The sequence below is a fragment of the Telmatherina bonti genome (assembly GCF_933228915.1).
Source record: "Telmatherina bonti genome assembly, chromosome: 4".
Taxonomy (NCBI): Eukaryota; Metazoa; Chordata; class Actinopteri; order Atheriniformes; family Telmatherinidae; genus Telmatherina; species Telmatherina bonti.
Window position 1 is genome coordinate 40,392,933 of NC_136622.1, and position 25,868 is coordinate 40,418,800.

General features: G+C 32.8%; 1 protein-coding gene across 1 annotated transcript in view; it reads left to right on the forward strand.

Moving 5' to 3' along the window:
* Positions 1-25,868, forward strand: part of abcd1 (ATP-binding cassette, sub-family D (ALD), member 1) — a gene marked incomplete at its 3' end in the record, with an annotated part of 300,493 nt that overhangs the window by 266,607 nt on the left and 8,018 nt on the right. Inside the window, exon 15 of the mRNA XM_079238616.1 lies at positions 23,016-23,141. Within this exon, the coding sequence (XP_079094742.1) occupies positions 23,016-23,141 (126 nt within the window). The remainder of the gene's footprint in view (positions 1-23,015; positions 23,142-25,868) is intronic.

The following is a 25,868-nucleotide window of genomic DNA, read 5'->3' on the forward strand; positions in this document are numbered from 1 at the left end:
GCTGTAAACATGTTTATGTTTATTCCTGCTGTAAACATGTTTATTCCTGCTGTAAACCTGTTTTTTTCTGCTGTAAACATGTTTTTTTCTGCTGTAAACATGTTTATTTCTGCTGTAAACATGTTTATTCCTGCTGTAAACATGTTTATTTCTGCTGTAAACATGTTTATGTTTATTCCTGCTGTAAACATGTTTATTTCTGCTGTAAACATGTTTATGTTTATTCCTGCTGTAAACATGTTTATTCCTGCTGTAAACCTGTTCATTTCTGCTGTAAACATGTTTTTTTCTGCTGTAAACATGTTTATTTCTGCTGTAAACATGTTTATTCCTGCTGTAAACATGTTTATTTCTGCTGTAAACATGTTTATGTTTATTCCTGCTGTAAACATGTTTATTTCTGCTGTAAACATGTTTATGTTTATTCCTGCTGTAAACATGTTTATTCCTGCTGTAAACCTGTTCATTTCTGCTGTAAACATGTTTTTTTCTGCTGTAAACATGTTTATTTCTGCTGTAAACATGTTTATTCCTGCTGTAAACATGTTTATTCCTGCTGTAAACATGTTTATTTCTGCTGTAAACATGTTTATGTTCATTTCTGCTGTAAACATGTTTTTTTCTGCTGTAAACATGTTTATTTCTGCTGTAAACATGTTTATTCCTGCTGTAAACATGTTTATTTCTGCTGTAAACATGTTTATTCCTGCTGTAAACATGTTTATTTCTGCTGTAAACATGTTTATGTTTATTCCTGCTGTAAACATGTTTATTCCTGCTGTAAACCTGTTCATTTCTGCTGTAAACATGTTTTTTTCTGCTGTAAACATGTTTATTTCTGCTGTAAACATGTTTATTTCTGCTGTAAACATGTTTATTCCTGCTGTAAACATATTTATGTTTATTCCTGCTGTAAACATGTTTATTTCTGCTGTAAACATGTTTATGTTCATTCCTGCTGTAAACATGTTTATTCCTGCTGTAAACCTGTTCATTTCTGCTGTAAACATGTTTTTTTCTGCTGTAAACATGTTTATTTCTGCTGTAAACATGTTTATTCCTGCTGTAAACATGTTTATTCCTGCTGTAAACATGTTCATTTCTGCTGTAAACATGTTTATTTCTGCTGTAAACATGTTTATTTCTGCTGTAAACATGTTTATTTCTGCTGTAAACATGTTTATTTCTGCTGTAAACATGTTTATTCCTGCTATAAACATGTTTATTTCTGCTGTAAACATGTTTATTCCTGCTGTAAACATGTTTATTCCTGCTGTAAACATGTTTATTTCTGCTGTAAACATGTTTATTCCTGCTGTAAACATGTTTATTCCTGCTGTAAACATGTTTATTCCTGCTGTAAACATGTTTATGTTTATTCCTGCTGTAAACATGTTTATTTCTGCTGTAAACATGTTTGTTTATTCCTGCTGTAAACATGTTTATTCCTGCTGTAAACCTGTTCATTTCTGCTGTAAACATGTTCATTTCTGCTGTAAACATGTTTTTTTCTGCTGTAAACATGTTTTTTTCTGCTGTAAACATGTTTATTCCTGCTGTAAACATGTTTATTCCTGCTGTAAACATGTTTATTTCTGCTGTAAACATGTTTATTCCTGCTGTAAACATGTTTATTTCTGCTGTAAACATGTTTATGTTCATTTCTGCTGTAAACATGTTTATTCCTGCTGTAAACCTGTTCATTTCTGCTGTAAACATGTTTATTTCTGCTGTAAACATGTTTATTCCTGCTGTAAACATGTTTATTCCTGCTGTAAACATGTTTATTCCTGCTGTAAACATGTTTATTTCTGCTGTAAACATGTTTATGTTTATTCCTGCTGTAAACATGTTTATTTCTGCTGTAAACATGTTTATGTTTATTCCTGCTGTAAACATGTTTATTCCTGCTGTAAACCTGTTCATTTCTGCTGTAAACATGTTTTTTTCTGCTGTAAACATGTTTATTTCTGCTGTAAACATGTTTATTCCTGCTGTAAACATGTTTATTTCTGCTGTAAACATGTTTATGTTTATTCCTGCTGTAAACATGTTTATTTCTGCTGTAAACATGTTTATGTTTATTCCTGCTGTAAACATGTTTATTCCTGCTGTAAACATGTTTATGTTTATTCCTGCTGTAAACATGTTTTTTTCTGCTGTAAACAAGTTTATTTCTGCTGTAAACATGTTTATTCCTGCTGTAAACATGTTTATTTCTGCTGTAAACATGTTTATGTTTATTCCTGCTGTAAACCTGTTTATTTCTGCTGTAAACATGTTTATGTTTATTCCTGCTGTAAACATGTTTATTCCTGCTGTAAACATGTTTATTTCTGCTGTAAACATGTTTATGTTTATTCCTGCTGTAAACATGTTTATTTCTGCTGTAAACATGTTTATTCCTGCTGTAAACATGTTTATTTCTGCTGTAAACATGTTTATTCCTGCTGTAAACATGTTTATTTCTGCTGTAAACATGTTTATTCCTGCTGTAAACATGTTTATTTCTGCTGTAAACATGTTTATGTTTATTCCTGCTGTAAACATGTTTATTCCTGCTGTAAACCTGTTCATTTCTGCTGTAAACATGTTTTTTTCTGCTGTAAACATGTTTATTTCTGCTGTAAACATGTTTATTTCTGCTGTGAACATGTTTATTCCTGCTGTAAACATATTTATGTTTATTCCTGCTGTAAACATGTTTATTTCTGCTGTAAACATGTTTATGTTCATTCCTGCTGTAAACATGTTTATTCCTGCTGTAAACCTGTTCATTTCTGCTGTAAACATGTTTTTTTCTGCTGTAAACATGTTTATTTCTGCTGTAAACATGTTTATTCCTGCTGTAAACATGTTTATTCCTGCTGTAAACATGTTTATTTCTGCTGTAAACATGTTTATTCCTGCTGTAAACATGTTTATTTCTGCTGTAAACATGTTTATGTTTATTCCTGCTGTAAACATGTTTATTCCTGCTGTAAACCTGTTCATTTCTGCTGTAAACATGTTTATTTCTGCTGTAAACATGTTTATTTCTGCTGTAAACATGTTTATTTCTGCTGTAAACATGTTTATTTCTGCTGTAAACATGTTTATTTCTGCTGTAAACATGTTTATTTCTGCTGTAAACATGTTTATTCCTGCTATAAACATGTTTATTTCTGCTGTAAACATGTTTATTCCTGCTGTAAACATGTTTATTCCTGCTGTAAACATGTTTATTTCTGCTGTAAACATGTTTATTCCTGCTGTAAACATGTTTATTCCTGCTGTAAACATGTTTATTCCTGCTGTAAACATGTTTATGTTTATTCCTGCTGTAAACATGTTTATTTCTGCTGTAAACATGTTTGTTTATTCCTGCTGTAAACATGTTTATTCCTGCTGTAAACCTGTTCATTTCTGCTGTAAACATGTTCATTTCTGCTGTAAACATGTTTTTTTCTGCTGTAAACATGTTTATTTCTGCTGTAAACATGTTTATTCCTGCTGTAAACATGTTTATGTTTATTCCTGCTGTAAACATGTTTATTTCTGCTGTAAACATGTTTATGTTTATTCCTGCTGTAAACATGTTTATTCCTGCTGTAAACATGTTTATTTCTGCTGTAAACATGTTTATGTTTATTCCTGCTGTAAACATGTTTATTTCTGCTGTAAACATGTTTGTTTATTCCTGCTGTAAACATGTTTATTTCTGCTGTAAACATGTTTATTCCTGCTGTAAACATGTTTATTTCTGCTGTAAACATGTTTATTCCTGCTGTAAACATGTTTATTTCTGCTGTAAACATGTTTATGTTTATTCCTGCTGTAAACATGTTTTTTTCTGCTGTAAACATGTTTATTTCTGCTGTAAACATGTTTATTCCTGCTGTAAACATGTTTATTTCTGCTGTAAACATGTTTATTCCTGCTGTAAACATGTTTATTTCTGCTGTAAACATGTTTATGTTTATTCCTGCTGTAAACATGTTTATTCCTGCTGTAAACCTGTTCATTTCTGCTGTAAACATGTTTTTTTCTGCTGTAAACATGTTTATTTCTGCTGTAAACATGTTTATTTCTGCTGTAAACATGTTTATTCCTGCTGTAAACATATTTATGTTTATTCCTGCTGTAAACATGTTTATTTCTGCTGTAAACATGTTTATGTTCATTCCTGCTGTAAACATGTTTATTCCTGCTGTAAACCTGTTCATTTCTGCTGTAAACATGTTTTTTTCTGCTGTAAACATGTTTATTTCTGCTGTAAACATGTTTATTCCTGCTGTAAACATGTTTATTCCTGCTGTAAACATGTTCATTTCTGCTGTAAACATGTTTATTTCTGCTGTAAACATGTTTATTTCTGCTGTAAACATGTTTATTTCTGCTGTAAACATGTTTATTTCTGCTGTAAACATGTTTATTCCTGCTATAAACATGTTTATTTCTGCTGTAAACATGTTTATTCCTGCTGTAAACATGTTTATTCCTGCTGTAAACATGTTTATTTCTGCTGTAAACATGTTTATTCCTGCTGTAAACATGTTTATTCCTGCTGTAAACATGTTTATTCCTGCTGTAAACATGTTTATGTTTATTCCTGCTGTAAACATGTTTATTTCTGCTGTAAACATGTTTGTTTATTCCTGCTGTAAACATGTTTATTCCTGCTGTAAACCTGTTCATTTCTGCTGTAAACATGTTCATTTCTGCTGTAAACATGTTTTTTTCTGCTGTAAACATGTTTTTTTCTGCTGTAAACATGTTTATTCCTGCTGTAAACATGTTTATTCCTGCTGTAAACATGTTTATTTCTGCTGTAAACATGTTTATTCCTGCTGTAAACATGTTTATTTCTGCTGTAAACATGTTTATGTTCATTTCTGCTGTAAACATGTTTATTCCTGCTGTAAACCTGTTCATTTCTGCTGTAAACATGTTTATTTCTGCTGTAAACATGTTTATTCCTGCTGTAAACATGTTTATTCCTGCTGTAAACATGTTTATTCCTGCTGTAAACATGTTTATTTCTGCTGTAAACATGTTTATGTTTATTCCTGCTGTAAACATGTTTATTTCTGCTGTAAACATGTTTATGTTTATTCCTGCTGTAAACATGTTTATTCCTGCTGTAAACCTGTTCATTTCTGCTGTAAACATGTTTTTTTCTGCTGTAAACATGTTTATTTCTGCTGTAAACATGTTTATTCCTGCTGTAAACATGTTTATTTCTGCTGTAAACATGTTTATGTTTATTCCTGCTGTAAACATGTTTATTTCTGCTGTAAACATGTTTATGTTTATTCCTGCTGTAAACATGTTTATTCCTGCTGTAAACATGTTTATGTTTATTCCTGCTGTAAACATGTTTTTTTCTGCTGTAAACAAGTTTATTTCTGCTGTAAACATGTTTATTCCTGCTGTAAACATGTTTATTTCTGCTGTAAACATGTTTATGTTTATTCCTGCTGTAAACCTGTTTATTTCTGCTGTAAACATGTTTATGTTTATTCCTGCTGTAAACATGTTTATTCCTGCTGTAAACATGTTTATTTCTGCTGTAAACATGTTTATGTTTATTCCTGCTGTAAACATGTTTATTTCTGCTGTAAACATGTTTATTCCTGCTGTAAACATGTTTATTTCTGCTGTAAACATGTTTATTCCTGCTGTAAACATGTTTATTTCTGCTGTAAACATGTTTATTCCTGCTGTAAACATGTTTATTTCTGCTGTAAACATGTTTATGTTTATTCCTGCTGTAAACATGTTTATTCCTGCTGTAAACCTGTTCATTTCTGCTGTAAACATGTTTTTTTCTGCTGTAAACATGTTTATTTCTGCTGTAAACATGTTTATTTCTGCTGTGAACATGTTTATTCCTGCTGTAAACATATTTATGTTTATTCCTGCTGTAAACATGTTTATTTCTGCTGTAAACATGTTTATGTTCATTCCTGCTGTAAACATGTTTATTCCTGCTGTAAACCTGTTCATTTCTGCTGTAAACATGTTTTTTTCTGCTGTAAACATGTTTATTTCTGCTGTAAACATGTTTATTCCTGCTGTAAACATGTTTATTCCTGCTGTAAACATGTTTATTTCTGCTGTAAACATGTTTATTCCTGCTGTAAACATGTTTATTTCTGCTGTAAACATGTTTATGTTTATTCCTGCTGTAAACATGTTTATTCCTGCTGTAAACCTGTTCATTTCTGCTGTAAACATGTTTATTTCTGCTGTAAACATGTTTATTTCTGCTGTAAACATGTTTATTTCTGCTGTAAACATGTTTATTTCTGCTGTAAACATGTTTATTTCTGCTGTAAACATGTTTATTTCTGCTGTAAACATGTTTATTCCTGCTATAAACATGTTTATTTCTGCTGTAAACATGTTTATTCCTGCTGTAAACATGTTTATTCCTGCTGTAAACATGTTTATTTCTGCTGTAAACATGTTTATTCCTGCTGTAAACATGTTTATTCCTGCTGTAAACATGTTTATTCCTGCTGTAAACATGTTTATGTTTATTCCTGCTGTAAACATGTTTATTTCTGCTGTAAACATGTTTGTTTATTCCTGCTGTAAACATGTTTATTCCTGCTGTAAACCTGTTCATTTCTGCTGTAAACATGTTCATTTCTGCTGTAAACATGTTTTTTTCTGCTGTAAACATGTTTATTTCTGCTGTAAACATGTTTATTCCTGCTGTAAACATGTTTATGTTTATTCCTGCTGTAAACATGTTTATTTCTGCTGTAAACATGTTTATGTTTATTCCTGCTGTAAACATGTTTATTCCTGCTGTAAACATGTTTATTTCTGCTGTAAACATGTTTATGTTTATTCCTGCTGTAAACATGTTTATTTCTGCTGTAAACATGTTTGTTTATTCCTGCTGTAAACATGTTTATTTCTGCTGTAAACATGTTTATTCCTGCTGTAAACATGTTTATTTCTGCTGTAAACATGTTTATTCCTGCTGTAAACATGTTTATTTCTGCTGTAAACATGTTTATGTTTATTCCTGCTGTAAACATGTTTATTCCTGCTGTAAACCTGTTCATTTCTGCTGTAAACATGTTTTTTCTGCTGTAAACATGTTTATTCCTGCTGTAAACATGTTTATTCCTGCTGTAAACATGTTTATTCCTGCTGTAAACATGTTTATGTTTATTCCTGCTGTAAACATGTTTATTTCTGCTGTAAACATGTTTGTTTATTCCTGCTGTAAACATGTTTATTCCTGCTGTAAACCTGTTTATTTCTGCTGTAAACATGTTTATGTTTATTCCTGCTGTAAACATGTTTATTCCTGCTGTAAACCTGTTTATTCCTGCTGTAAACATGTTTATTCCTGCTGTAAACATGTTTATTTCTGCTGTAAACATGTTTATTCCTGCTATAAACATGTTTATTCCTGCTGTAAACCTGTTTATTCCTGCTGTAAACATGTTTATTCCTGCTGTAAACATGTTTATTCCTGCTGTAAACATGTTTATTCCTGCTGTAAACATGTTTATTCCTGCTGTAAACATGTTTATGTTTATTCCTGCTGTAAACATGTTTATTTCTGCTGTAAACATGTTTATGTTTATTCCTGCTGTAAACATGTTTATTCCTGCTGTAAACCTGTTCATTTCTGCTGTAAACATGTTTTTTTCTGCTGTAAACATGTTTATTTCTGCTGTAAACATGTTTATTTCTGCTGTAAACATGTTTATTCCTGCTGTAAACATGTTTATTCCTGCTGTAAACATGTTTATGTTTATTCCTGCTGTAAACATGTTTATTTCTGCTGTAAACATGTTTATGTTCATTCCTGCTGTAAACATGTTTATTCCTGCTGTAAACCTGTTCATTTCTGCTGTAAACATGTTTTTTTCTGCTGTAAACATGTTTATTTCTGCTGTAAACATGTTTATGTTTATTCCTGCTGTAAACATGTTTATTCCTGCTGTAAACCTGTTCATTTCTGCTGTAAACATGTTTATTTCTGCTGTAAACATGTTTATTTCTGCTGTAAACATGTTTATTCCTGCTGTAAACATGTTTATTCCTGCTGTAAACATGTTTATTTCTGCTGTAAACATGTTTATGTTTATTCCTGCTGTAAACATGTTTATTCCTGCTGTAAACCTGTTCATTTCTGCTGTAAACATGTTTATTTCTGCTGTAAACATGTTTATTTCTGCTGTAAACATGTTTATGTTTATTCCTGCTGTAAACATGTTTATTCCTGCTGTAAACCTGTTCATTTCTGCTGTAAACATGTTTTTTTCTGCTGTAAACATGTTTATTTCTGCTGTAAACATGTTTATGTTTATTCCTGCTGTAAACATGTTTATTCCTGCTGTAAACATGTTTATTCCTGCTGTAAACATGTTTATTTCTGCTGTAAACATGTTTATGTTTATTCCTGCTGTAAACATGTTTATTTCTGCTGTAAACATGTTTATTCCTGCTGTAAACATGTTTATTTCTGCTGTAAACATGTTTATGTTTATTCCTGCTGTAAACATGTTTATTTCTGCTGTAAACATGTTTGTTTATTCCTGCTGTAAACATGTTTATTCCTGCTGTAAACCTGTTCATTTCTGCTGTAAACATGTTTTTTTCTGCTGTAAACATGTTTATTTCTGCTGTAAACATGTTTATTCCTGCTGTAAACATGTTTATTCCTGCTGTAAACATGTTTATTTCTGCTGTAAACATGTTTATGTTTATTCCTGCTGTAAACATGTTTATTTCTGCTGTAAACATGTTTATGTTTATTCCTGCTGTAAACATGTTTATTCCTGCTGTAAACCTGTTCATTTCTGCTGTAAACATGTTTTTTCTGCTGTAAACATGTTTATTTCTGCTGTAAACATGTTTATTCCTGCTGTAAACATGTTTATTTCTGCTGTAAACATGTTTATTCCTGCTGTAAACATGTTGATTTCTTCTGTAAACATGTTTATGTTCATTTCTGCTGTAAATTTGTTTTTTTCTGCTGTAAACATGTTTATTTCTGCTGTAAACATGTTTATGTTTATTCCTGCTGTAAACATGTTTATTCCTGCTGTAAACCTGTTCATTTCCGCTGTAAACATGTTTATTTCTGCTGTAAACATGTTTATGTTTATTCCTGCTGTAAACATGTTTATTCCTGCTGTAAACATGTTTATTTCTGCTGTAAACATGTTTATTCCTGCTGTAAACATGTTTATTCCTGCTGTAAACATGTTTATTTCTGCTGTAAACATGTTTATGTTTATTCCTGCTGTAAACATGTTTATTTCTGCTGTAAACATGTTTATGTTTATTCCTGCTGTAAACATGTTTATTCCTGCTGTAAACCTGTTCATTTCTGCTGTAAACATGTTTTTTTCTGCTGTAAACATGTTTATTTCTGCTGTAAACATGTTTATTCCTGCTGTAAACATGTTTATTTCTGCTGTAAACATGTTTATGTTTATTCCTGCTGTAAACATGTTTATTTCTGCTGTAAACATGTTTATGTTTATTCCTGCTGTAAACATGTTTATTCCTGCTGTAAACCTGTTCATTTCTGCTGTAAACATGTTTTTTTCTGCTGTAAACATGTTTATTTCTGCTGTAAACATGTTTATTCCTGCTGTAAACATGTTTATTCCTGCTGTAAACATGTTTATTTCTGCTGTAAACATGTTTATGTTCATTTCTGCTGTAAACATGTTTTTTTCTGCTGTAAACATGTTTATTTCTGCTGTAAACATGTTTATTCCTGCTGTAAACATGTTTATTTCTGCTGTAAACATGTTTATGTTTATTCCTACTGTAAACATGTTTATTTCTGCTGTAAACATGTTTATGTTTATTCCTGCTGTAAACATGTTTATTCCTGCTGTAAACATGTTTATTTCTGCTGTAAACATGTTTATGTTTATTCCTGCTGTAAACATGTTTATTTCTGCTGTAAACATGTTTATGTTTATTCCTGCTGTAAACATGTTTATTCCTGCTGTAAACATTTTTATGTTTATTCCTGCTGTAAACATGTTTATTCCTGCTGTAAACATGTTTATTCCTGCTGTAAACATGTTTATTTCTGCTGTAAACATGTTTATGTTTATTCCTGCTGTAAACATGTTTATTTCTGCTGTAAACATGTTTATGTTTATTCCTGCTGTAAACATGTTTATTCCTGCTGTAAACCTGTTCATTTCTGCTGTAAACATGTTTTTTTCTGCTGTAAACATGTTTATTTCTGCTGTAAACATGTTTATTCCTGCTGTAAACATGTTTATTCCTGCTGTAAACATGTTTATTTCTGCTGTAAACATGTTTATGTTCATTTCTGCTGTAAACATGTTTTTTCTGCTGTAAACATGTTTATTTCTGCTGTAAACATGTTTATTCCTGCTGTAAACATGTTTATTTCTGCTGTAAACATGTTTATGTTTATTCCTACTGTAAACATGTTTATTTCTGCTGTAAACATGTTTATGTTTATTCCTGCTGTAAACATGTTTATTCCTGCTGTAAACATGTTTATTTCTGCTGTAAACATGTTTATGTTTATTCCTGCTGTAAACATGTTTATTCCTGCTGTAAACCTGTTCATTTCTGCTGTAAACATGTTTTTTTCTGCTGTAAACATGTTTATTTCTGCTGTAAACATGTTTATTCCTGCTGTAAACATGTTTATTCCTGCTGTAAACATGTTTATTTCTGCTGTAAACATGTTTATTCCTGCTGTAAACATGTTTATTTCTGCTGAAAACATGTTTATGTTTATTCCTGCTGTAAACATGTTTATTCCTGCTGTAAACCTGTTCATTTCTGCTGTAAACATGTTTATTTCTGCTGTAAACATGTTTATTCCTGCTGTAAACATGTTTATTCCTGCTGTAAACATGTTTATTCCTGCTGTAAACATGTTTATTTCTGCTGTAAACATGTTTATGTTTATTCCTGCTGTAAACATGTTTATTTCTGCTGTAAACATGTTTATGTTTATTCCTGCTGTAAACATGTTTATTCCTGCTGTAAACCTGTTCATTTCTGCTGTAAACATGTTTTTTTCTGCTGTAAACATGTTTATTTCTGCTGTAAACATGTTTATTCCTGCTGTAAACATGTTTATTTCTGCTGTAAACATGTTTATGTTTATTCCTGCTGTAAACATGTTTATTTCTGCTGTAAACATGTTTATGTTTATTCCTGCTGTAAACATGTTTATTCCTGCTGTAAACCTGTTCATTTCTGCTGTAAACATGTTTTTTTCTGCTGTAAACATGTTTATTTCTGCTGTAAACATGTTTATTCCTGCTGTAAACATGTTTATTTCTGCTGTAAACATGTTTATGTTTATTCCTGCTGTAAACATGTTTATTTCTGCTGTAAACATGTTTATGTTTATTCCTGCTGTAAACATGTTTATTCCTGCTGTAAACCTGTTCATTTCTGCTGTAAACATGTTTTTTTCTGCTGTAAACATGTTTATTTCTGCTGTAAACATGTTTATTCCTGCTGTAAACATGTTTATTCCTGCTGTAAACATGTTTATTTCTGCTGTAAACATGTTTATGTTCATTTCTGCTGTAAACATGTTTTTTTCTGCTGTAAACATGTTTATTTCTGCTGTAAACATGTTTATTCCTGCTGTAAACATGTTTATTTCTGCTGTAAACATGTTTATGTTTATTCCTACTGTAAACATGTTTATTTCTGCTGTAAACATGTTTATGTTTATTCCTGCTGTAAACATGTTTATTCCTGCTGTAAACATGTTTATTTCTGCTGTAAACATGTTTATGTTTATTCCTGCTGTAAACATGTTTATTTCTGCTGTAAACATGTTTATGTTTATTCCTGCTGTAAACATGTTTATTCCTGCTGTAAACATTTTTATGTTTATTCCTGCTGTAAACATGTTTATTCCTGCTGTAAACATGTTTATTTCTGCTGTAAACATGTTTATGTTTATTCCTGCTGTAAACATGTTTATTTCTGCTGTAAACATGTTTATGTTTATTCCTGCTGTAAACATGTTTATTCCTGCTGTAAACCTGTTCATTTCTGCTGTAAACATGTTTTTTTCTGCTGTAAACATGTTTATTTCTGCTGTAAACATGTTTATTCCTGCTGTAAACATGTTTATTCCTGCTGTAAACATGTTTATTTCTGCTGTAAACATGTTTATGTTCATTTCTGCTGTAAACATGTTTTTTCTGCTGTAAACATGTTTATTTCTGCTGTAAACATGTTTATTCCTGCTGTAAACATGTTTATTTCTGCTGTAAACATGTTTATGTTTATTCCTACTGTAAACATGTTTATTTCTGCTGTAAACATGTTTATGTTTATTCCTGCTGTAAACATGTTTATTCCTGCTGTAAACATGTTTATTTCTGCTGTAAACATGTTTATGTTTATTCCTGCTGTAAACATGTTTATTTCTGCTGTAAACATGTTTATGTTTATTCCTGCTGTAAACATGTTTATTCCTGCTGTAAACATGTTTATTCCTGCTGTAAACATGTTTATTTCTGCTGTAAACATGTTTATTTCTGCTGTAAACATGTTTATTCCTGCTGTAAACATGTTTATTTCTGCTGTAAACATGTTTATGTTTATTCCTGCTGTAAACATGTTTATTTCTGCTGTAAACATGTTTATTCCTGCTGTAAACATGTTTATTTCTGCTGTAAACATGTTTATTCCTGCTGTAAACATGTTTATTTCTGCTGTAAACATGTTTATTCCTGCTGTAAACATGTTTATTTCTGCTGTAAACATGTTTATGTTTATTCCTGCTGTAAACATGTTTATTCCTGCTGTAAACCTGTTCATTTCTGCTGTAAACATGTTTTTTTCTGCTGTAAACATGTTTATTTCTGCTGTAAACATGTTTATTTCTGCTGTAAACATGTTTATTCCTGCTGTAAACATATTTATGTTTATTCCTGCTGTAAACATGTTTATTTCTGCTGTAAACATGTTTATGTTCATTCCTGCTGTAAACATGTTTATTCCTGCTGTAAACCTGTTCATTTCTGCTGTAAACATGTTTTTTTCTGCTGTAAACATGTTTATTTCTGCTGTAAACATGTTTATTCCTGCTGTAAACATGTTTATTCCTGCTGTAAACATGTTTATTTCTGCTGTAAACATGTTTATTTCTGCTGTAAACATGTTTATTTCTGCTGTAAACATGTTTATTCCTGCTATAAACATGTTTATTTCTGCTGTAAACATGTTTATTCCTGCTGTAAACATGTTTATTTCTGCTGTAAACATGTTTATTCCTGCTGTAAACATGTTTATTCCTGCTGTAAACATGTTTATTCCTGCTGTAAACATGTTTATGTTTATTCCTGCTGTAAACATGTTTATTTCTGCTGTAAACATGTTTGTTTATTCCTGCTGTAAACATGTTTATTCCTGCTGTAAACCTGTTCATTTCTGCTGTAAACATGTTCATTTCTGCTGTAAACATGTTTTTTTCTGCTGTAAACATGTTTTTTTCTGCTGTAAACATGTTTATTCCTGCTGTAAACATGTTTATTCCTGCTGTAAACATGTTTATTTCTGCTGTAAACATGTTTATTCCTGCTGTAAACATGTTTATTTCTGCTGTAAACATGTTTATGTTCATTTCTGCTGTAAACATGTTTATTCCTGCTGTAAACCTGTTCATTTCTGCTGTAAACATGTTTATTCCTGCTGTAAACATGTTTATTCCTGCTGTAAACATGTTTATTCCTGCTGTAAACATGTTTATTTCTGCTGTAAACATGTTTATGTTTATTCCTGCTGTAAACATGTTTATTTCTGCTGTAAACATGTTTATGTTTATTCCTGCTGTAAACATGTTTATTCCTGCTGTAAACCTGTTCATTTCTGCTGTAAACATGTTTTTTTCTGCTGTAAACATGTTTATTTCTGCTGTAAACATGTTTATTCCTGCTGTAAACATGTTTATTTCTGCTGTAAACATGTTTATGTTTATTCCTGCTGTAAACATGTTTATTTCTGCTGTAAACATGTTTATTCCTGCTGTAAACATGTTTATTTCTGCTGTAAACATGTTTATGTTTATTCCTGCTGTAAACATGTTTTTTTCTGCTGTAAACATGTTTATTTCTGCTGTAAACATGTTTATTCCTGCTGTAAACATGTTTATTTCTGCTGTAAACATGTTTATGTTTATTCCTGCTGTAAACCTGTTTATTTCTGCTGTAAACATGTTTATGTTTATTCCTGCTGTAAACATGTTTATTCCTGCTGTAAACATGTTTATTTCTGCTGTAAACATGTTTATGTTTATTCCTGCTGTAAACATGTTTATTTCTGCTGTAAACATGTTTATTCCTGCTGTAAACATGTTTATTTCTGCTGTAAACATGTTTATTCCTGCTGTAAACATGTTTATTTCTGCTGTAAACATGTTTATTCCTGCTGTAAACATGTTTATTTCTGCTGTAAACATGTTTATGTTTATTCCTGCTGTAAACATGTTTATTCCTGCTGTAAACCTGTTCATTTCTGCTGTAAACATGTTTTTTTCTGCTGTAAACATGTTTATTTCTGCTGTAAACATGTTTATTTCTGCTGTGAACATGTTTATTCCTGCTGTAAACATATTTATGTTTATTCCTGCTGTAAACATGTTTATTTCTGCTGTAAACATGTTTATGTTAATTCCTGCTGTAAACATGTTTATTCCTGCTGTAAACCTGTTCATTTCTGCTGTAAACATGTTTTTTTCTGCTGTAAACATGTTTATTTCTGCTGTAAACATGTTTATTCCTGCTGTAAACATGTTTATTCCTGCTGTAAACATGTTTATTTCTGCTGTAAACATGTTTATTCCTGCTGTAAACATGTTTATTTCTGCTGTAAACATGTTTATGTTTATTCCTGCTGTAAACATGTTTATTCCTGCTGTAAACCTGTTCATTTCTGCTGTAAACATGTTTATTTCTGCTGTAAACATGTTTATTTCTGCTGTAAACATGTTTATTTCTGCTGTAAACATGTTTATTTCTGCTATAAACATGTTTATTTCTGCTGTAAACATGTTTATTCCTGCTGTAAACATGTTTATTCCTGCTGTAAACATGTTTATTCCTGCTGTAAACATGTTTATTTCTGCTGTAAACATGTTTATTCCTGCTGTAAACATGTTTATTCCTGCTGTAAACATGTTTATGTTTATTCCTGCTGTAAACATGTTTATTTCTGCTGTAAACATGTTTGTTTATTCCTGCTGTAAACATGTTTATTCCTGCTGTAAACCTGTTCATTTCTGCTGTAAACATGTTCATTTCTGCTGTAAACATGTTTTTTTCTGCTGTAAACATGTTTATTTCTGCTGTAAACATGTTTATTCCTGCTGTAAACATGTTTATGTTTATTCCTGCTGTAAACATGTTTATTTCTGCTGTAAACATGTTTATGTTTATTCCTGCTGTAAACATGTTTATTCCTGCTGTAAACATGTTTATTTCTGCTGTAAACATGTTTATGTTTATTCCTGCTGTAAACATGTTTATTTCTGCTGTAAACATGTTTGTTTATTCCTGCTGTAAACATGTTTATTTCTGCTGTAAACATGTTTATTTCTGCTGTAAACATGTTTATTCCTGCTGTAAACATGTTTATTTCTGCTGTAAACATGTTTATGTTTATTCCTGCTGTAAACATGTTTATTCCTGCTGTAAACCTGTTCATTTCTGCTGTAAACATGTTTTTTCTGCTGTAAACATGTTTATTCCTGCTGTAAACATGTTTATTCCTGCTGTAAACATGTTTATTCCTGCTGTAAACATGTTTATGTTTATTCCTGCTGTAAACATGTTTATTTCTGCTGTAAACATGTTTATGTTTATTCCTGCTGTAAACATGTTTATTCCTGCTGTAAACCTGTTTATTTCTGCTGTAAACATGTTTATGTTTATTCCTGCTGTAAACATGTTTATTCCTGCTGTAAACCTGTTTATTCCTGCTGTAAACATGTTTATTCCTGCTGTAAACATGTTTATTTCTGCTGTAAACATGTTTATTCCTGCTATAAACATGTTTATTCCTGCTGTAAACCTGTTTATTCCTGCTGTAAACATGTTTATTCCTGCTGTAAACATGTTTATTTCTGCTGTAAACATGTTTATTCCTGCTGTAAACATGTTTATTCCTGCTGTAAACATGTTTATTCCTGCTGTAAACATGTTTATTCCTGCTGTAAACATGTTTATTTCTGCTGTAAACATGTTTGTTTATTCCTGCTGTAAACATGTTTATTCCTGCTGTAAACCTGTTCATTTCTGCTGTAAACATGTTTTTTTCTGCTGTAAACATGTTTATTTCTGCTGTAAACATGTTTATTTCTGCTGTAAACATGTTTATTCCTGCTGTAAACATGTTTATTCCTGCTGTAAACATGTTTATGTTTATTTCTGCTGTAAACATGTTTATGTTCATTCCTGCTGTAAACATGTTTATTCCTGCTGTAAACCTGTTCATTTCTGCTGTAAACATGTTTTTTTCTGCTGTAAACATGTTTATTTCTGCTGTAAACATGTTTATGTTTATTCCTGCTGTAAACATGTTTATTCCTGCTGTAAACCTGTTCATTTCTGCTGTAAACATGTTTATTTCTGCTGTAAACATGTTTATTTCTGCTGTAAACATGTTTATTCCTGCTGTAAACATGTTTATTCCTGCTGTAAACATGTTTATTTCTGCTGTAAACATGTTTATTCCTGCTGTAAACATGTTTATTTCTGCTGTAAACATGTTTATGTTTATTCCTGCTGTAAACATGTTTATTCCTGCTGTAAACCTGTTCATTTCTGCTGTAAACATGTTTATTTCTGCTGTAAACATGTTTATTCCTGCTGTAAACATGTTTATTCCTGCTGTAAACCTGTTCATTTCTGCTGTAAACATGTTTTTTTCTGCTGTAAACATGTTTATTTCTGCTGTAAACATGTTTATTCCTGCTGTAAACATGTTTATTTCTGCTGTAAACATGTTTATGTTTATTCCTGCTGTAAACATGTTTATTTCTGCTGTAAACATGTTTATGTTTATTCCTGCTGTAAACATGTTTATTCCTGCTGTAAACATGTTTATTTCTGCTGTAAACATGTTTATGTTTATTCCTGCTGTAAACATGTTTTTTTCTGCTGTAAACATGTTTATTTCTGCTGTAAACATGTTTATTCCTGCTGTAAACATGTTTATTTCTGCTGTAAACATGTTTATGTTTATTCCTGCTGTAAACATGTTTATTTCTGCTGTAAACATGTTTATGTTTATTCCTGCTGTAAACATGTTTATTCCTGCTGTAAACATGTTTATTTCTGCTGTAAACATGTTTATGTTTATTCCTGCTGTAAACATGTTTATTTCTGCTGTAAACATGTTTATGTTTATTCCTGCTGTAAACATGTTTATTCCTGCTGTAAACCTGTTCCTTTCTGCTGTAAACATGTTTATTTCTGCTGTAAACATGTTTGTTTATTCCTGCTGTAAACATGTTTATTCCTGCTGTAAACATGTTTATTTCTGCTGTAAACATGTTTATTCCTGCTGTAAACATGTTTATTTCTGCTGTAAACATGTTTATTCCTGCTGTAAACATGTTTATTTCTGCTGTAAACATGTTTATGTTTATTCCTGCTGTAAACATGTTTATGTTTATTCCTGCTGTAAACATGTTTATTCCTGCTGTAAACCTGTTCATTTCTGCTGTAAACATGTTTTTTTCTGCTGTAAACATGTTTATTCCTGCTGTAAACATGTTTATTCCTGCTGTAAACATGTTTATTCCTGCTGTAAACATGTTTATGTTTATTCCTGCTGTAAACATGTTTATTTCTGCTGTAAACATGTTTATGTTTATTCCTGCTGTAAACATGTTTATTCCTGCTGTAAACCTGTTCATTTCTGCTGTAAACATGTTTATGTTTATTCCTGCTGTAAACATGTTTATTCCTGCTGTAAACCTGTTTATTTCTGCTGTAAACATGTTTATATTTATTCCTGCTGTAAACATGTTTATTCCTGCTGTAAACCTGTTCATTTCTGCTGTAAACATGTTTATTTCTGCTGTAAACATGTTTATTTCTGCTGTAAACATGTTTATTTCTGCTGTAAACATGTTTATTTCTGCTGTAAACATGTTTATTCCTGCTATAAACATCTTTATTTCTGCTGTAAACATGTTTATTCCTGCTGTAAACATGTTTATTCCTGCTGTAAACATGTTTATTTCTGCTGTAAACATGTTTATTCCTGCTGTAAACATGTTTATTCCTGCTGTAAACATGTTTATTCCTGCTGTAAACATGTTTATTTCTGCTGTAAACATGTTTATGTTTATTCCTGCTGTAAACATGTTTATTCCTGCTGTAAACCTGTTCATTTCTGCTGTAAACATGTTTTTTTCTGCTGTAAACATGTTTATTTCTGCTGTAAACATGTTTATTTCTGCTGTAAACATGTTTATGTTTATTCCTGCTGTAAACATGTTTATTCCTGCTGTAAACCTGTTCATTTCTGCTGTAAACATGTTTTTTTCTGCTGTAAACATGTTTATTTCTGCTGTAAACATGTTTATTCCTGCTGTAAACATGTTTATTCCTGCTGTAAACATGTTTATTTCTGCTGTAAACATGTTTATTCCTGCTGTAAACATGTTTATTTCTGCTGTAAACATGTTTATGTTTATTCCTGCTGTAAACATGTTTATTCCTGCTGTAAACCTGTTCATTTCTGCTGTAAACATGTTTATTTCTGCTGTAAACATGTTTATTCCTGCTGTAAACATGTTTATTTCTGCTGTAAACATGTTTATGTTTATTCCTGCTGTAAACATGTTTATTTCTGCTGTAAACATGTTTATGTTTATTCCTGCTGTAAACATGTTTATTCCTGCTGTAAACCTGTTCATTTCTGCTGTAAACATGTTTTTTTCTGCTGTAAACATGTTTATTTCTGCTGTAAACATGTTTATTCCTGCTGTAAACATGTTTATTTCTGCTGTAAACATGTTTATGTTTATTCCTGCTGTAAACATGTTTATTTCTGCTGTAAACATGTTTATGTTTATTCCTGCTGTAAACATGTTTATTCCTGCTGTAAACATGTTTATTTCTGCTGTAAACATGTTTATGTTTATTCCTGCTGTAAACATGTTTTTTCTGCTGTAAACATGTTTATTTCTGCTGTAAACATGTTTATTCCTGCTGTAAACATGTTTATTTCTGCTGTAAACATGTTTATTTCTGCTGTAAACATGTTTATGTTTATTCCTGCTGTAAACATGTTTATTCCTGCTGTAAACATGTTTATTTCTGCTGTAAACATGTTTATGTTTATTCCTGCTGTAAACATGTTTATTCCTGCTGTAAACCTGTTCATTTCTGCTGTAAACATGTTTTTTTCTGCTGTAAACATGTTTATTCCTGCTGTAAACATGTTTATTCCTGCTGTAAACATGTTTATTCCTGCTGTAAACATGTTTATGTTTATTCCTGCTGTAAACATGTTTATTTCTGCTGTAAACATGTTTATGTTTATTCCTGCTGTAAACATGTTTATTCCTGCTGTAAACCTGTTCATTTCTGCTGTAAACATGTTTATGTTTATTCCTGCTGTAAACATGTTTATTCCTGCTGTAAACCTGTTTATTTCTGCTGTAAACATGTTTATATTTATTCCTGCTGTAAACATGTTTATTCCTGCTGTAAACCTGTTCATTTCTGCTGTAAACATGTTTATTTCTGCTGTAAACATGTTTATTTCTGCTGTAAACATGTTTATTTCTGCTGTAAACATGTTTATTTCTGCTGTAAACATGTTTATTCCTGCTATAAACATCTTTATTTCTGCTGTAAACATGTTTATTCCTGCTGTAAACATGTTTATTCCTGCTGTAAACATGTTTATTTCTGCTGTAAACATGTTTATTCCTGCTGTAAACATGTTTATTTCTGCTGTAAACATGTTTATTCCTGCTGTAAACATGTTTATTCCTGCTGTAAACATGTTTATGTTTATTCCTGCTGTAAACATGTTTATTCCTGCTGTAAACCTGTTCATTTCTGCTGTAAACATGTTTTTTTTCTGCTGTAAACATGTTTATTTCTGCTGTAAACATGTTTATGTTTATTCCTGCTGTAAACATGTTTATTCCTGCTGTAAACCTGTTCATTTCTGCTGTAAACATGTTTTTTTCTGCTGTAAACATGTTTATTTCTGCTGTAAACATGTTTATTCCTGCTGTAAACATGTTTATTCCTGCTGTAAACATGTTTATTTCTGCTGTAAACATGTTTATTCCTGCTGTAAACATGTTTATTTCTGCTGTAAACATGTTTATGTTTATTCCTGCTGTAAACATGTTTATTCCTGCTGTAAACCTGTTCATTTCTGCTGTAAACATGTTTATTTCTGCTGTAAACATGTTTATTCCTGCTGTAAACATGTTTATTCCTGCTGTAAACATGTTTATTTCTGCTGTAAACATGTTTATGTTTATTCCTGCTGTAAACATGTTTATTTCTGCTGTAAACATGTTTATGTTTATTCCTGCTGTAAACATGTTTATTCCTGCTGTAAACCTGTTCATTTCTGCTGTAAACATGTTTTTTTCTGCTGTAAACATGTTTATTTCTGCTGTAAACATGTTTATTCCTGCTGTAAACATGTTTATTTCTGCTGTAAACATGTTTATGTTTATTCCTGCTGTAAACATGTTTATTTCTGCTGTAAACATGTTTATGTTTATTCCTGCTGTAAACATGTTTATTCCTGCTGTAAACATGTTTATTTCTGCTGTAAACATGTTTATGTTTATTCCTGCTGTAAACATGTTTTTTTCTGCTGTAAACATGTTTATTTCTGCTGTAAACATGTTTATTCCTGCTGTAAACATGTTTATTTCTGCTGTAAACATGTTTATTTCTGCTGTAAACATTTTTATGTTTATTCCTGCTGTAAACATGTTTATTCCTGCTGTAAACATGTTTATTTCTGCTGTAAACATGTTTATGTTTATTCCTGCTGTAAACATGTTTATTTCTGCTGTAAACATGTTTATGTTTATTTCTGCTGTAAACATGTTTATTCCTGCTGTAAACCTGTTCATTTCTGCTGTAAACATGTTTATTTCTGCTGTAAACATGTTTGTTTATTCCTGCTGTAAACATGTTTATTCCTGCTGTAAACATGTTTATTTCTGCTGTAAACATGTTTATTTCTGCTGTAAACATGTTTATTCCTGCTGTAAACATGTTTATTTCTGCTGTAAACATGTTTATGTTTATTCCTGCTGTAAACATGTTTATTTCTGCTGTAAACATGTTTATGTTTATTCCTGCTGTAAACATGTTTATTTCTGCTGTAAACATGTTTATTCCTGCTGTAAACATGTTTATTTCTGCTGTAAACATGTTTATTCCTGCTGTAAACATGTTTATTTCTGCTGTAAACATGTTTGTTTATTCCTGCTGTAAACATGTTTATTCCTGCTGTAAACCTGTTCATTTCTGCTGTAAACATGTTTTTTTCTGCTGTAAACATGTTTATTCCTGCTGTAAACATGTTTATTCCTGCTGTAAACATGTTTATTCCTGCTGTAAACATGTTTATGTTTATTCCTGCTGTAAACATGTTTATTTCTGCTGTAAACATGTTTATGTTTATTCCTGCTGTAAACATGTTTATTCCTGCTGTAAACCTGTTCATTTCTGCTGTAAACATGTTTTTTTCTGCTGTAAACATGTTTATTTCTGCTGTAAACATGTTTATGTTTATTCCTGCTGTAAACATGTTTATTCCTGCTGTAAACCTGTTCATTTCTGCTGTAAACATGTTTATTTCTGCTGTAAACATGTTTATTTCTGCTGTAAACATGTTTATTCCTGCTGTAAACATGTTTATTTCTGCTGTAAACATGTTTATTCCTGCTGTAAACATGTTTATTTCTGCTGTAAACATGTTTATGTTTATTCCTGCTGTAAACATGTTTATTCCTGCTTTAAACCTGTTCATTTCTGCTGTAAACATGTTTATTTCTGCTGTAAACATGTTTATGTTTATTCCTGCTGTAAACATGTTTATTCCTGCTGTAAACCTGTTCATTTCTGCTGTAAACATGTTTTTTTCTGCTGTAAACATGTTTATTTCTGCTGTAAACATGTTTATGTTTATTCCTGCTGTAAACATGTTTATTCCTGCTGTAAACCTGTTCATTTCTGCTGTAAACATGTTTATTTCTGCTGTAAACATGTTTATTTCTGCTGTAAACATGTTTATTCCTGCTGTAAACATGTTTATTTCTGCTGTAAACATGTTTATTCCTGCTGTAAACATGTTTATTTCTGCTGTAAACATGTTTATGTTTATTCCTGCTGTAAACATGTTTATTCCTGCTTTAAACCTGTTCATTTCTGCTGTAAACATGTTTATTTCTGCTGTAAACATGTTTATTCCTGCTGTAAACATGTTTATTCCTGCTGTAAACATGTTTATTCCTGCTGTAAACATGTTTATTTCTGCTGTAAACATGTTTATTCCTGCTGTAAACATGTTTATTCCTGCTGTAAACATGTTTATTCCTGCTGTAAACATGTTTATTTCTGCTGTAAACATGTTTATTCCTGCTGTAAACATGTTTATTTCTGCTGTAAACATGTTTATTCCTGCTGTAAACATGTTTATTTCTGCTGTAAACATGTTTATTCCTGCTGTAAACATGTTTATTTCTGCTGTAAACATGTTTATTCCTGCTGTAAACATGTTTATTCCTGCTGTAAACATGTTTATTTCTGCTGTGAAGTTGGTCTTGTTAACATGGGAGTCGATGGGGATTTGCTGTTATGGAGCCCCCAGTGGATGAGGCGGGAACTACAGCGTCACTGTGAACTGCTGCAGGTTTCGCCTTCAGACCGACTCACTCATGATGTCACAGAGCTTTTTTCGGTTGGTGTTGTGTGATTAGCCAGCAGTGTGTCTGGAGTTTGACCGTCCCGTCTCTCGTTCAGACCTCGTTACGCCCTGCTGGACGAGTGCACGAGTGCTGTCAGCATCGACGTGGAGGGAAACATCTTCCAGGCTGCAAAGGATGCTGGGATTGCTCTGCTGTCAATCACCCACAGACCGTCGCTGTGGTTAGTAACACACACACTGATAATGCAGTATCTGTCAGCTGATTTTACAGGAATCATCTCATTATTGATCTGTCATCAGATTCATTTTTTATTTGAATTAAAGTTTGAACTAAAGTTAGAAACTGGTGGGTTAGGGGTTAACCGCTGTGACTACATAAAGCCTGGAAGCAGATGGACCACCTCATCAGCTGATCATCTCAATCAGGAGCTGTTTCTATCCTGCAGGGGGCAGCAGAGCTCTGATCTGCTTTTAGGTGACCTTCCTCTTCTTCTCCAGTCACTTAACAGACTGTTTTATCCAAAGCGACGTACATCTGAGAGTGAGAACAACACCAGCAGGAAATCAACCAGTAGGACCATCATAGGAAGGTGCTGGTGGACTGCTGGAGTCCAGTTGGACCAGGTGTTTCCATGTAGAGCTACAGGCTGTTTTTCTTCCCTCCCCACAGCATTCCCTGTTAAAATACAAAGAATGAATAGCAGAACATTTGTTGTAAAGAACTGGACCAGGTTCTCCAGATCCTCTGATAAACACAGTTAAACTAAGAGCAGAAATGCTGCTTGAACAGCTGAGTCTGCAGCTTAAAGCAGATCAGGACTCTGCAGGTCGGACAGAGTTCGGCAGGTCGTTCCACCATCCTGGAAGGAGTCTGGTGGTGATTTAGTCCCACGTTGTCATGGTAACGCCAGGCGTCTTCCACTGGTGGAGCGAAACTGTGGAGCGGGAGTGTAGGTCTGGATGAAGGAGTGAAGGTACACAGGAGACGTTTGACTTATTGTTTTGTAAACCAGAAGCAGAGCTCTGAATCTGATGCTCTGCAACTGGAAACCAGTAAAGTGGGATCAGCATCACACTTCCTAGGATCATCTGCAGGTTTCCCAGTAAAACAGGAAGCCAACATGTCTGCAGTCAGCGTGGTGGGAGGCTGAGCAGCTGCTGGAGAAAGAAGACAGTTAAAGGCCATGAACAGCTGCCGTGTGTTGGGAGCATTGTGGATCTGCTTCTGATAGAAGTCTATGTTGGCAGCCGTCAGGCTGGATGTGAAGACTGAGAGGTTCTGCTGGGACTCTGACAAGTCAGGGACTTCTTTTCTTTCTGCTGGCCTGAGACCTGCTCTGTGACGTCTCAGTGAGCCATGGACTGGGAGGGTTTAGTCTGGCTGCTTTAGACAGCAGAGGACAGAGTTTGTCCAGAGAGACGCAGAGTGTTTCTGGAGTGTAGTATCACTACATACGCGTCAGAGTGTAGTATTACTACATACGCGTCAGAGTGTAGTATCACTACATACGCGTCAGAGTGTAGTATTACTACATACGCGTCAGAGTGTAGTATCACTACATACGCGTCAGAGTGTAGTATTACTACATACGCGTCAGAGTGTAGTATTACTACATACGCGTCAGAGTGTAGTATCACTACATACGCGTCAGAGTGTAGTATTACTACATACGCGTCAGAGTGTAGTATCACTGCATACGCGTCAGAGTGTAGTATTACTACATACGCGTCAGAGTGTAGTATCACTGCATACGCGTCAGAGTGTAGTATCACTGCATACGCGTCAGAGTGTAGTATTACTACATACGCGTCAGAGTGTAGTATTACTACATACGCGTCAGAGTGTAGTATCACTACATACGCGTCAGAGTGTAGTATTACTACATACGCGTCAGAGTGTAGTATCACTACATACGCGTCAGAGTGTAGTATTACTACATACGCGTCAGAGTGTAGTATTACTACATACGCGTCAGAGTGTAGTATCACTACATACGCGTCAGAGTGTAGTATTACTACATACGCGTCAGAGTGTAGTATCACTGCATACGCGTCAGAGTGTAGTATTACTACATACGCGTCAGAGTGTAGTATCACTGCATACGCGTCAGAGTGTAGTATCACTGCATACGCGTCAGAGTGTAGTATCACTGCATACGCGTCAGAGTGTAGTATTACTACATACGCGTCAGAGTGTAGTATCACTGCATACGCGTCAGAGTGTAGTATTACTACATACGCGTCAGAGTGTAGTATCACTACATACGCGTCAGAGTGTAGTATTACTACATACGCGTCAGAGTGTAGTATCACTACATACGCGTCAGAGTGTAGTATTACTACATACGCGTCAGAGTGTAGTATCACTGCATACGCGTCAGAGTGTAGTATTACTACATACGCGTCAGAGTGTAGTATTACTACATACGCGTCAGAGTGTAGTATCACTACATACGCGTCAGAGTGTAGTATTACTACATACGCGTCAGAGTGTAGTATCACTACATACGCGTCAGAGTGTAGTATTACTACATACGCGTCAGAGTGTAGTATTACTACATACGCGTCAGTGTAGTATTACTACATACGCGTCAGAGTGTAGTATCACTACATACGCGTCAGAGTGTAGTATTACTACATACGCGTCAGAGTGTAGTATTACTACATACGCGTCAGAGTGTAGTATTACTACATACGCGTCAGAGTGTAGTATTACTACATACGCGTCAGAGTGTAGTATTACTACATACGCGTCAGTGTAGTATTACTACATACGCGTCAGAGTGTAGTATCACTACATACGCGTCAGAGTGTAGTATTACTACATACGCGTCAGAGTGTAGTATTACTACATACGCGTCAGAGTGTAGTATTACTACATACGCGTCAGAGTGTAGTATTACTACATACGCGTCAGAGTGTAGTATCACTACATACGCGTCAGAGTG